The 14555-nt window shown below is 39.4% G+C and overlaps 1 protein-coding gene across 1 annotated transcript in view; it reads left to right on the top strand.

The window, feature by feature from the left end:
• Positions 1-14555, top strand: part of SPATA16 (spermatogenesis associated 16) — a 269610-nt gene that overhangs the window by 222618 nt on the left and 32437 nt on the right. The window contains exons 7-8 of the mRNA XM_077991689.1: positions 3783-3929; positions 4960-5069. Of these exons, the coding sequence (XP_077847815.1) occupies positions 3783-3929; positions 4960-5069 (257 nt within the window). The remainder of the gene's footprint in view (positions 1-3782; positions 3930-4959; positions 5070-14555) is intronic.

The following is a 14555-nucleotide window of genomic DNA, read 5'->3' as shown; positions in this document are numbered from 1 at the left end:
CAAACTGATTTTTTTAATAATAAATTCAGTCATAGTCATATAAATTTCATCTCCAATTGGGATAAATTGTAAAGGAATACATTAAAAGATCTGTTTCTCCCAAGTTTCTTTCGACATGACAGGAGCAAAGAAGACATTTTTTAATCAATTCTACTTTCCTACAGAAGGGTAATATAATCTGGTTAACTGTTATTTCCATCAGAGGCACAGAGCTTTTTGGACATAGGTAGAGGTTTATAAGCACAAAATTGAGAACAATTAGCACTCAAATTAATGTTACATGAGATTCAACATCTGGTAAGTGTGTTGTCATTTGGGGTCATAGACCACCTGTTAGGCTAAATGTTCATACAACAGCAATTTACCCTGCATACAAATGGTAAAAGAATGATACTTGAAAAACATTTTTTTTCTAAATTTAACCTTATGTATATAGGAGCCTCTTACATTTTAAAACTTCAACTGTAAGTTAATAATGGGTCAAATACTCACAGGATGAAGCATATAGGATCAGAAGGAACAGAGAATATTTACATTTTTGCAAGCATGTTTTATAATAAATTAGCCATAGTATAGTACTAACATTAGTTTCTATTCCGTCTAATCACTGCCAATATTAGTATTGGTCTCCTCTTTATCTATCAAATATTTAAGGACAAGAAGAGGTAAACCACTCAAAGTCTTTAGGCTATCTATCTACATAAGCGAGTCCTCAAACATCAGGCTGGTTTTGGCAATAATGAGGCACCAGAAAATGCCAAATCTCGAGGTTACTCAGCTGCCTTTTCATACAATCCAGTTATTGGAAACTTCAGTAAAACTAGTAAGCTGTGCCCTTGCTAATATTTCAACAAAATAGTATTCACTTGCAAAGAGAGGCGTGTCTGTGATGATCAGCTGCAGATTTCAAAAGCAAAGAAACTTCCTGCACTTTTGAAATTGAAAAGCAGAAATCACATTTTACCTTGTTTATAAAAATGAGCCATCCTTTTAAAAAGAGCCATTTTGTAACACAACCACCAACTAAAGAAGCATCTAAGGCTGGGTACAGTGGCTCACGCCTATAATCCCAACACTGGGAGGCTGAGGTGGGTGGATCACCTGAGGTCGGGAGTTCAAGACCAGCTTGACCAACTTGGAGAAACCCCATCTCAAAACCAATACACACCCCACCACACCAATACAAAATTAGCTGGGTGTGGTGGCGGGTGCCTGTAATCCCAGCTACTCGGGAGGCTGAGGCAGGAGAATTGCTTGAACCTGGGAGGCAGAGTTTGCAGTGAGCCGAGATAGTGCCACTGCACTCCAGCCTGAGTAGACAGAGCAAGACTCCATCTCAAAAAAAAAAAAAAAAAAAAAAAAGCAGCAGCATCTAATACTTGCAATCTGTATGTTAAGATGCCTAAAAGTCACTCTGTTAGTTTGGGAACTCTTGAGCATTTGCTATACTTTTCTAGATAGAGAGAATTTACTGGCCTTCCTATAGAATGTTTCCCATCGATTTTTTATAACTATGACCCCAGACTATCACAAGGATAGTTTTGAGTGGTAAGCCTTTGTACTTTGGCATCCAGCTGCCTGATTTTCAATTCTGGTCCTTATGCTCAGTGTGTGATCTTGGGCAACTTTGTAATCTCTGGAAGCTCCAGCTTTATCATCTGTAAGGTGGGCCTGATAATATGCCCTGCTCCCCACTCCATGATTGAAAAAGATAACCCTGATAATGTGTGTGGCACAGAAGAAGCACCAGATGAATATTAGCCTTCATTAACACTAAGGGGTGACCTTGATCCTAAGTCACCAAAGAAAAACTAACGCTTGCTTGGGTTCATTAATATGTTTTTGCTCTGTGTTTGTGTTTAAAAGGCATTGTGTGATATTTTAATTATTTCAATAATCAGCATATATTTTAACTCTCAATTTGACAGACACACACTGTTTACTTAACCAAACTGTGACAAATAACTTACTGCAGTGTTTTCCAAACTGTGTTTTGAAAAACGGAGGTTCTGTGGAGAAGCTCGAGGTGGCGTCTGTGAGTAGGGTATAGAACAGAGTACAGTAGTGGGGGTGGGTGATCAGTGTGCCAGGATTCAAACAGAATGTCCCTACTTTTTGTTGGCTTTTAATATTAGGCTTGTCAGAAAATTTTAGTTTGGACAAAAGGTTCTGTGGCTTAAAAAGGGGGATGGTGTTAAAAAACACACTCATGGTGTACTATCTTATTTTTAAAAGAAGTATTACAGACAAATAGTGAAGGCTATATTTGAACCATTACCATTTGAGTTCTGAGTCTACATTAAAATTTTACCTTTAAACCATCATTCAATGATATTTGGGATTTTGCCTTTTCCCCTTTCTGGTAGTGTTAAACAAAGAGGGCTTATTAAACTTCTCTGTTCACCATCCTTCATTTGAGAAATCTATTTTAATAAACCAAAGCCTTGTTACTCAAAATGGAAATGAATTAAGTGAATCTTGCCTCCAGGCCCCCAAGAGGTTAGCCTTTGTACTTTGGCTTTCAATTCTGGTCCCTCTGTTTGCTAAATTCATGATCTTGGGCATGTTTGTAACCTCTCGAAGCACCAGTCTTATCATCTGTAAGGTGGGCCTTTATCCCTACCCCAAAAGTAACCTAGTGCAAAGCAATCTCGAAGAAGGGTGCAGTGGCTGTGCCTGTGGTGTCTGGAGTCAGACTACCTGGTTGTGAATCCGGCTTTGCCCACTTTGGAGCTGTGCTCTTGGGCAAGTTACTTCCCGTGTGTGTCCCTCAACCTCTTATTCATAAAGTGAGGACAACAGCACCAACCTTGTGAAGTTATTATGTGGAATTGAAAGAACAGTGCACACAAAACTCTTAGAACAGGGGCGAATAGAAAATAAGTACTCAGTAAACATTAGCTCTTATGGTCATTAAGAATTGAATCTGTTTTAGAACCATTTTCATGACACGAATTATTTCCAAGTCTAATTACAATAGTCAGTGCATTTATCATTTTAAGTTTCTTCCTATGGCTATATGAAGGATGGTAACTAAATTAATTAGCTTTATATTTTAATTCTCACTTGTAATTTTTCTCTTTCCTTTTTTTTTTTAAATATATCTTAAGCTAGGAAGAGAAAAATCAAATTCTCATCCGAGCTCAGTGGCTCACGCCTGTAATTCCAGCACTTTGGGAGACTGAGGCGGGTAGATCACCTGAGGTCAGAAGTTTGAGACCAGCCTGGCCAACATGGTGGAACCCCATCTCTACTAAAAATACAAAAATTAGCTGGGCGTGGTGCTGGGCACCTGTAATCCCAGCTACTCAGGAGGCTGAAGCAGGAGAATCGCTTGAACCTGGGAGGTAGAGGCTGCAGTGAGCCAAAATCACACCATTACACTCTAGCCTGGGCGACAAGAGCAAGACTCTGTCTAAAAAAAAAAAAAGAGAGAAAAAGAAAAATCAAAGTCTCTTGTAAATAGTCACAGCTAAAAACTAATAAGCATGTGAGCTGGTCCTGAATGTCTGTTATTCTGAAGATGAGGAAAGATGACCATGTGATCTAGCCATATTTTATTGTTATGCTTTGTGTATGCTTAGATTACTAAGAAAAGTATAATGAAATATGATTTTGACATGTTATCTATTCGACCTTTTGATACATATAATTTTACTTCATACCTTTCATGTTTATAGTTATCATTTTTTCCATGTACAATTCCTGAAATCTGGGGGGGAAACCCTAAACATATTAAAACCATAACAAAGCCTCTTAGTTCTTTTTCTGTCATATTTCAGACCTTCAGACACTCCACATGTTGCCTCAAACAGTTGACTGGTCATCTTTTCCTCCCCAACAATATCTCTTGACTCTTGGGTTCAAAAACAAAGAAGATGGAAAATTTTTGGAAAAAATATCAAGCAGGAAGCTGCCGATATTCACAGGTAAATCATCTGAACCTACAAGGTCTAGCATGTAGTAGCACCTGTGATGAGTTTTGGGCCCCAAAAAATGTTTGAGTTAAAATTAACTCCTTCTAATCTTCTCTGTGGGTTAGTTAACAATACTTGGAATTCTGGTTCCAGGAAATCTTTCTCCCAAGAATACACACAGTCCTGGAATGCCAACCCTCTGACTCTAATCATCTAATCATCTTACCCCACCCACCTCTATCATCAACGACTAATCATACAGCACTTAAAGAATACTAGTTTTCATCATTATCAATTAGCAGAGGTAGAAGAAAATTATGCAATGAAACTGCTATATGAAATCAAAAATATAGCCAATGACAATCTTAAATTACTTGTATTATCTATCGTTGTATTAATGTCGGTTCCCCTCTTTTCTTATGTAATTAGCCAAGAGTTTAGATCTCCTGGAGAGTATCACAGTTAAATGGTGTTCAGTAATCCGAGTTGAAACTTTCAAAAATCAAGAAAATATTCGCATGGAGTTGAAATCTCAAACTTATGGGCTGAATTCATGACCAGGTTAAATTTATTCCTGCAGCTCTAACCACATAATTAAGAATGTGTGTTTTGTCTGGCACTGTATCCTCTGAGGCTTATCTGAACTTCGAGCTACATTCAAAGTCAATGGATCTGCACACTTGAATAATACCTAGGAGGAACAAGACAAGAATCAGACACATTTATGACGCATTTTTTCACAACTCAGGAAAAACAGACTCTGAAGAGATCGGTGAATCATTATAGGCTGTCTCTTAGATCTCTCAATCAAGAAACACAACAAAAGAGATAAATGATAGTTTCTAAAGGGCAGCGTCTCCTCTGCCTTTCTCCCCATAGATCTTTCTTTGTTATACATATGGTCTAGGGATGGGACTAGTTTCGATACTAAAGATTTCGTATCTATTAATATTGAGATATCCGTTTATAGCTTGCTAAAGAAAACATTTTGAAATGGAAGTCTGGAGAAAATAGTATAAAAGTTTATTGTTACAATTTTTAGAGCATAAAACACCTTTCGGTCTGACCAGAGAAGATACAGTGAGACAAATGGAGACAATGGGGAAGCGAATCTTGCCAATATTGGATTTTATTAGAAGCACTCAATTGAATGTAGGTATATGAGTCTTTTATATTTGTCCAATGTACAAATATTAGAGAATTCTAGAAGTATATATAAGGCTTACATGGCAAACAGTGCAAGTGTTAGGGGATTTTGAAAACGTTCATAGTAACTCTCATTTGCAAAAACAAGCAAATTTTAGCTAATGATTTTATTTCTTTTCTTCTAAAACATAGTATAATGCTACACTTTGCAATTTCAAGCACTTATTAGAGTAGTGTCTCTTTAAAGAACCTTTTCTTTATGCCTTCCTGATATCTAATTCAACATTGCAGTGAATTTGTCATTTCAAATCAATAAGAAAATTTTAGCAAGCACAATGTTTTCTCTATTTCACTTATTGAGCTATTGCATATAACCATCTCATTACCTACACAAGAATTCAGAGCTTTTCAAGATAGTGCCTTTGTACCACACTGATGAACTGGATGCTTCTCTAAACATTGGCAATTGATCTTTATGTAGCCATAAGGTAAATTATCTAATCTCTTTCTACGATCCAGGAAAAATATGCCTTTTCTACTTTTCAGTCTTAAAGAGTCCAAAATAAGACCTGAATTACACTGCTATTTTACAAAATTTAAGCCATTGTACTGAAAGTATATAAAGAGAGCTTCTCATTAACAGGCTATAAAGGCTGCAGATTTCTCCTCTTTTAATATTTTTCAAAAGGCTTGTAAGTTGGAAATTTTAAAGAATTTCCTTCCTGTTCCCTCTTTTGTGTTATATCATTGATTTGATGTTCTTACCTTATAAGGGGAACCAAGGGGGTCATCACAAACAGCTACTTAACATCTGTTCAGCAGTTTATCTGCTCAGTAACATTATTCAGCATTTTGGAAAAGCTATAAAACACCTAATCTATTTGCATGATTTGCAATTCCATGCATTACAAATACAAAAGCACATTTTTACTGATGTTCCTACCACAAAGCTACCCCTTCTCCACAACCATGTTTCAATTGTCTCCTCTATATTTCTGTTAATAAGAAATCTATCTATCTCTAAGCAGTTCAGGCTGCCATAACAAAACACCATCCTAAAAACCCACACACATCATTACCCTCATCATCAGGCCCGTGCAAGCAGGGAAAGCTTTGCTAACCAGAACCATCACCGTGTAGCATTATTTCATCTCACTCATGCATGGCTAGCCTAGCAGAGCCAGTGTGTCAGGTGCTGTGAATGTGATCTGCCTGTGGCCTAGCCCTTTGTTTTTTAGTTTTTAGTTTTTTTGGGTTTTGGTTTTTTGTTTGTTTGTTTGTTTGTTTGAGACAGTCTCGCTCTGTCAAACGGGTTGGAGTACAGTGGTGCGGTCTTGGCTCATTGCAACCTCCACCTCCAGGGTGGAGGTTGATTCAAATTCAAATGCTTCTCCTGCCTCAGTCTCCCGAGTAGCTGGGATTACAGTGTGCACCACTAGCCTGGCTAATCTTTTGTATTTTTAGTAGAGACAGCATTTCGCCATGTTGGCCAGGCTGGTCTTGAACTCCTGGCCTCAAGTGATCCACCTGCCTTGGCCTCAAAAAGTGCTGGGATTACAGCCATAAGCCACCATGCCTGGCCAGGCCTGGTTCTTTGAAGCAATGCCTGCCTTACCTTCTCACTTATCAGAAAACTGACCACATCATCTGTTGCCACCTCAGATCTCACTGTGTGAACATAGGCTGGGCCTAACTAGGCATTATGCACTTTTTCAACGTTCTTAACTCATTTTCTTATCACCTTTTAAAGAGTATCCTGGCCATTTGGAAATTTGTTTAGACAGGTATCTTTTATGTGCCTATAAAGGAGACTTTAAAACCATAATTAATGAGATTCTTAACATCTGATTAATAACTCAGTCTTCTCATATTGAGTCTCAGTACCACTTTGCTGACTGTGAAGAATTTCATGAACTTTCCTATGTTCACTTTTAAGGGAAATAACAGTTTTCGGAAGATTGTTTCAAAAAGTTTTAATGAAATTGAAGTAGGCAAGCCTGAAAGTGCCTAGGGATCACAAATATATCTAAATATCAGGTATTAGGTTTCTTATTATTTGCCCAGCAACAGCTTCATAAAGGAGGATTGACAAAATTGCCTGCAAAGGTAACCTAGCTTAATGAAGCAAATAATGAATTGGTGACTAGAAATTATTCCTACATGGTACCATTAACTGTAACCCAAGCAGCCCTCAGTAGTGTTTTTAAGACCCTTCAAGGTGTTATTTCTTTCTTGTCAGATATCAAATGACATTCACTTGAATATTTAGGCATTGAATTATCATTGTTCGTTACCCTCGTTTGTAATACATGTAGACAAAGACTTCTGCCCAAAGCCATGCTCTGGCCATGTAACCCTAGGGCAAGTCACTTAACCTCTGAACTACTTTTTTCTCATTTATAAAATAGGCTGGTAACTGCCAGGCCCACTTCACAGAGTTGTTGTGAACCATAACTACATAATCCATGTTCTTGAAGCACTTTGTCAAGTATTAAGAATTTTAGTTTTAATTATTTGTATTGGTTTTAGGTTGCTTTGACAAAGAAACTGTTTTACAGATCTTTTTTTCTTTATACAAGCTGTGTAGTTTGAAGTTACCTATTTTTCTTCTAATACGAAGATTCCATTCGTGTTCTGTGAATTTTGATTCTTTTTTCCTTAGCTTACTTTGCTTTGATCAGTGATTTGCTCAGATCCCTTCACTCAGGCAGGATTTGAGATGCCATTTCCAGCCATGAACTGGACTCAGGACTGCAGTCTTGTTGACATGCTCATGTGACAAGCAGCCTCACATGTCTTGGTGGAACACAGCCAATACCCAAGACACTTCCATTAGAAGACAGTGAGTGACCAGTGTCTTGGGCAATAAATTTATCTTAAAGAATTTTAGATTTGTCAGTCATCCTTAACACTGGTGACTAAGGCTTTAGTTTACATTTCTGTTGTCTGTTTCAAACAGACAACTCTTTACCCTAGTAGAATGCCACATTTCCGTCAAGGCCTAATGGCTAGGAAAAAATGCTGTAATCCCAGCACTTAGGGAGGCAGAAGTGGAAGGAGAGCTTGAGCCCAGAAATTCAAGACCTGCCTGGACAACATAGTGAGACTCCATTCTCCCCACAATGCAACAACAACAAAAAAAAGTGGAACTAATGGCTAGGAAATATACTTTGCCTCATACCATATATGTTCAGAGATGTTTAATTCATTTGGACAATGTTTTTTAATGAAAATGGGCTTGGAATATGAAAATACAATGCATTAAAACTTCAGCATTCCTAACAGCAGGAGACCTAAAAGACGATACTAGTTCTTGACATAATACCATGACCAGAATCAGTTACACAATGTTTAAGTATTATCACATTTATACTGTCACATAAATAATGATAAATATGTAGCTTTCTAAACAATACTTAGACAATGCCAAGAATTCTCATGATCTATTCCCTAAACATATTGAATATTTAGTCACCTTGTAAATATTAGGTTTATAATACCTACCTAATATCTAATTAGAAAAAAGTTAACTTGGCAATAATACACTAAATTATAATATCATAGGGAATACTTTCAGCTGCTCCAATTTTTAATTTTTCTCCATTAAACTAAAAGATACATGTATTTATTCTCCACAAATTACATATAAAGAGATAGTTTAGCAACTTACTCTCAACCAAAGCATTTTAAATATGAAGTGAGTAAAATTTTCTTCTAAAGCTAACAAAATACTCTCGCTTCCAAACTCTTGAAATATTTGATAGTCAAGAAGTTTTCTTTACTCAAACATATCTTTTTTAAAATACAGAGCAGTCCTGGTCATTAACCAGGTGCTGACTGCATGCAGAAATTACCACTTTGGAACTATGGTTTAGGAGAAGCACGTGCATAGTGCTCTACAATTTAAAAAGTATTTTTCCTGCACATTCTTTAATTTGACCCTCACAATTTGGTGACATTGTGTTACCTTCATTTTACCAGTGAGGAAACTGTGGCTCGGAGGAGTGATATATTCAAGTTCACACAGCTAGGGCTCAAAATCAGAGCTTCAGAATATCGTGCCAATATTCTTTTACTAAATCATATTATATCTCTTTGATTTAAAAGTATGATCCTTGCCAGAGGCAAAACATGCGTACACACAACATAGGAATGATTCCATAGCTGAATTCAATTTTTAAAAAAAACGAACATAGGCCGGGCGCGGTGGCTCAAGCCTGTAATCCCAGCACTTTGGGAGGCCGAGGCGGGCGGATCACAAGGTCAGGAGATCGAGACCACAGTGAAACCCCGTCTCTACTAAAAATACAAAAAATTAGCCGGGCGCGGTGGCGGGCGCCTGTAGTCTCAGCTACTCGGGAGGCTGAGGCGGGAGAATGGCATGAACCCGGGAGGCGGAGCTTGCAGTGAGCCGAGATCACGCCACTGCACTCCAGCCTGGGAGACACAGCGAGACTCCGTCTCAAAAAAAAAAAAAAAAAAACGAACATATAGGCCAGGTGCAGTGGCTCACGCCTGTAATCCCAGCACTTTGGGAGGCCAAGGTGGGTGTATCACATGAGGCCAAGAATTCGAGACCAGCCTGACCAACATGGCAAAACTGCGTCTCTATTAAAAACACACATGCAAACACACACAAAAATAGTCAGATGTGGTGGTGCACACCTGTAGTCCCAGCTATTCAGGAGGCTGAAGCAAGAGAATTGCTTGAACCTGGGAGGCGGAGTCTGCAGTGGGCCGAGATCACACCACTGCACTCCAGCCTGTGCAACAGAGCAAGACTCTGCCTCAAAAAAAAAAAAAAAAAAGAATAAAAAAAATTAAAATGAACATATAATGTACAAATTAGACCAAAAATTAATTATAAAAAGCTTCCTAGAAAACATGAATTTTCAACTCTTGCTATGAGGTGGTGGATACAGTTGGTAAAGACCTTTCCTGGTCTCAGGGAGGTTTCTATGTGTCAGACAATGATTCTCTTTACACTTCTGACCCTAGTTTCCTTATCTTTGTAGATTAGTCTACTAGGTACACAATACATGGCCAAACAAGGATGATTCCAGCATTTTAAGAGTTATAATCTGCAATATGATACAACCTTCCTGGTGACTTCTAATCCCACTGAACATCAACCTCATTCAGCCAGCAGCCCTGCTGCTATGGTATTTTTCATTCTCTAGATTTTTGTCCTAATTATTTCACATGCTACTGGATGGCACTATACTTTTCCATTCATTAACTTTATTGGCTGCTGTCAGTTTCAGACCTTATGTACTGTGCTTCCTGGGCTAAATGTTAAAGAGTTAAAATAATCAAATCTCTTGCCATGCATGAAGCCGCCTTCACAGGATGACTTGCCAAAAAATGACCTAACTAACCATGTTTTTAATACCTCATTAATTTTACTTTTAATTTCTTCCAAGTGAAGCATAAAAAATGTTTACATATGCACATTTGAAATGAACAATAATAAGTGTTTCCTACCCCTTTTTTGCAATCAATGTTTCTATATCTTATGCCAAACGGGAATACATTCCAAATACTAGGACTCTGCTTTTCAGCAGTATTATATAGTGCCACTTATTTGCCAAATATTTATTTGTAACTGCTATTAAGCCTTCACTTGAACTCGCTATTACCTAGCCCTCATTGTACCTGTGTAAGGTTTTAGCTTCAATCGTGGCCACTTTATTTTTTTTTTTTTTTTTTTTTTTTTTTTTTTTTTTTTTGAGACGGAGTCTTGCTCTGTCGCCCAGGCTGGAGTGCAGTGGCCGGATCTCAGCTCACTGCAAGCTCCGCCTCCCGGGTTCGGGCCATTCTCCTGTCTCAGCCTCCTGAGTAGCTGGGACTACAGGCGCCCGCCACCTCGCCCGGCTAGTTTTTTGTATTTTTTAGTAGAGACGGGGTTTCACCGTGTTAGCCAGGATGGTCTCGATCTCCTGACCTAGTGATCCGCCCGCCTCGGCCTCCCAAAGTGCTGGGATTACAGGCTTGAGCCACCGTGCCCGGCCAGTCGTGGCCACTTTATTACACTCTCTCCAGCAGCTCAGGAGCCCTTTGATCATTCCCGAAGTCTCACTGGGAGAGCTACCTGCCTTTAGATTTAGTCTTTGTTAGCATTAGATATTTCAGTTAATTTCTATTTTTTATTATGTTCTTTATTTCCTTAAAGCAACAGCATTAAAACATTTCTGCCACACTAGATAGCAATTTTATTTCTTTTTCACTTTGTCTTTCAAAAACCCCTATCTTGGATAGGTAAAATATTAATCTACAGTTTCCTGATAACCAAAACTGCATTTGGCTTCAGGAGGAGGGGTGACTATTAGCAGTCAACTGTATTCTTTCCCTGTTTTCTTATTCAAATAGAGCACTTCCTGTTTTGTTATACATCCAACAATCAGGCTAAAACTGTTGCCTTCCACTATGTTTATTTTCCTGATGTTTTGGGAAATTACACTGATAGATTATGTTCCTGAGCAGCCTGCAGTTGTTTCTGCTCTTTAGAGTTGAATCACTACACCACTTCCCTACAACTAGCCCCATTGTTTATTTTAAAGAAGGACAAAGAAAGCAATTTTTCTTCAGAATGAAAACCGTTTCTCCTCCAACTTGCTTTCCTCTATTTGACAGAATGCCATTGTTTAGCTACATGTTTAAACTGAATGGGTAGGCTAGGTTTTTCATCAATTCAGGAAGGAACCCCAAATCTACCACTTGCAATCATCAATCTTATAGGTTTATGGATTTTCAGATAAATGATTAATCAGAAAGAACAAATTACTGTAAGAAAACATTCATTGAACAGCATGTATAGGTGTTAGGGACAAATAAAGCAGATACAGCACGATGGTGCCCAGTCTTTATTTCCAAGATTCTAGAAAAATGTCAGCTTCCAAAGGCTGCTGTCAATCAGAATTTGAGTATGGCCTTTCAAAAAGAAGTGCTTTCTAATTTTAAGTTGAACTTCAGTAATATTAGTTTCTAGCAGTTTTTCTCCTTAGAGGAGATTCTCTTAAGAAAGTGAATTATATGTCTGCCTTCTCTGATTTCTGGAAGAAATTGTGTTTCATAAGTATGCGCAAACCAAAATAGTCTTTACTCAGATACTAAACTTTAAGGTGGTGGTTTGTCTCAAACTTCTGTTTGAGATATTTGAGTATCTGGGGAGGCACCTAGCTGAAATTCGTATTTCTAGGGCCACATAACAAGAGATCATGATTGGGTGAAGCCCAGCACTCAGTTTGCTAACTGCCAAAGTCCACAAGCAAGCGTGGTGATTCTGGTGTAGGCAGTCCAGGGCGTCCCTGCTATAAAGGGGCACTTGGATGCTTCTCTTCTGAGGACCAGGATGTACAATGCAATTGCCAAACTAAGTCCTCTTTTGAATTCCCATTTCTCATCACCCTCCAAATGCAGCAGAATCTCAAGGCTTTTATGTTAACCCTTATACACCCCCATGTCAAAAGTACTTTTTCTTAAAGATAAACTTAAGAATTTCATGACTAACTTTGTCTCTCCTATCAAGCATTACAATTTGTATTAAACGTTTTTAAAGATGGTAACATCTCCTCTTTTGTGCATGGCAGTAACACGCACGTTGGTGGGCCACTTTTTTCTAAATGTGCCTCATCTTAAGAAAGCCTAAAATGCCAATAGATGCATGGGAGTTGGCAGTCCTTACAAAGGTACACAGTAGTCTGTGTCAAGATGGAACATGTTAGTTGTTGAAATGGTCCTAGTAGACAGAGGGAAGCTAGTCAACAAGAAGAAGAGACTGTGTTATGCCCAGACTGTTTGTTCCCCAAAGAAGATCACCAGAGTCCAGAGTCAAAGCCAAGCGGCAAGGATCTTTACTACAAGTTCGAACTTGGTCCCTCCTTTACACAGTATACAAGAGGGCCCCGATCAATGCGTGCGTTTGCTTTTTATAGCCCGAAAGTTGCAGGGGAACAAAGAAATTCTTTTGGCTCCCGCGCTTTCAGTAACCTTGAACGGCTGTCTCCTTATCGGAGACTTTCCAGGTGGTGTTTGTACTGGGCTCAGGGAGTTTCGAGCCCGGGGGCTGAGGAATGTGCCCAGCTCCTTTCATTCCCCCCTTCTTTTCAGGTATCTTTAGAGCCAATCTTGGGTCTTATAAGTCTGATTCTGTTTCAGCGTTTACAGGTTGGTATTGGGCTCTGAGGACCATGAGTTGTACGGTGTCAAATTTCTCCTTAACAAATTGTAAAATTCTGTTAACAACACAAGGTCCTACGGTAAGCAGAAATAGTAGACTTAGCAGGGGTCCAAGGAAGGGGGCTAACAGAGAAAACATAGAGGAATTCCACCATTGGTCTGCAGCTGAAGCAAACTGCCGTGTTTTTACTTCAGTGCTTAACTTGCGTAACTGTTGGACCCGGTCCTCTACAAGTCCTGATTTATTTATGTAGAAACAACAGTCTTCTTTTAGAAATATACATGTACCACCTTTTTCTGCAGTGAGTAGGTCTAGGGCTCTCCGGTTCTGCAAGGTTACCTGAGCTAGGGACGTGAGCTGTCGCTGAAGGGAGGCAAGGGACTCAGCCGACTCCTCCATAGCAACAGCAAATTGTTGGTACAACTTGTTACTTTCTATGAGGGTGTGACCTAGGGCTCCCCCCGCCAGTCCGGCCGCAATGAAGGATGCGGTGAGGGAGATTCCTGCAATGAGGGGGAGAAATATGGCTCGTGCAGGTCTTGGTCTAGGGTCTGGGTGAATAACAGCACTAGTCCAGTTACCGGTATACCTTAGGAACTCGCCAGCAGTTAGTAGAGTCAACCGGGGAACTAATGTGACAGGGAGACACAGTAGGTTATTAACAGAGGGACTAGGTAGGTTCTTAGATAAGGTTCCATTACACCAGAAGAATATGCCTGATGGAGCCCTTAAGGTGATATTAGGGGGCGTTGCAGTGATACTGCAGAGGCTGGAATTGGTTCCTGAGAAACAGTAGGGAAACTTCTCCTGACTGGGGTTTAGGTATAGGGGCACGTTCAGGATAGAAGCATACGAGAGGTTTCGGAGGTTGTTAGCTTGGGCAAAGGTAGAGGATCCCCATGGCGGAGGGACAGCGGTTAGCGATGGATGCCCTAGAGTGGCGCACAGAAAGCAGCCAGACAGGCTATGAAGTCCTGTAAGGTTAGCAAGTTTTAGTCTTTCTTGTAATAACTTTAACCAGCAGAAAGGACGTAAGTCTTGTGTTAGTCTGTTTTCCTGTCATTGGATATTCCTGTGGACCAGGAGCAGTACTTGTACTAGGCCTCGCCACAGATAGAGATGACTGCTAGGCCATGTGGAGGAGGGGGAGTAGTATACAGCCCCATGTTGAGGCGAGGTCTAGCAGGAGTTCCAGGGGTCTCTAACTATCTATGTATATGAAAAGTCTTTATCCCGTCTATGATGGAAGGGCCACTTAGGGTCTAACTGTTTTCTCTCTCCCCAATAACGGGGTCTATGGATGTTACAATAGT

The sequence above is a fragment of the Macaca mulatta genome, chromosome 2 (assembly GCF_049350105.2).
Source record: "Macaca mulatta isolate MMU2019108-1 chromosome 2, T2T-MMU8v2.0, whole genome shotgun sequence".
NCBI lineage: Eukaryota > Metazoa > Chordata > Mammalia > Primates > Cercopithecidae > Macaca > Macaca mulatta.
This window is presented reverse-complemented; position numbering and strand designations above follow the sequence as displayed.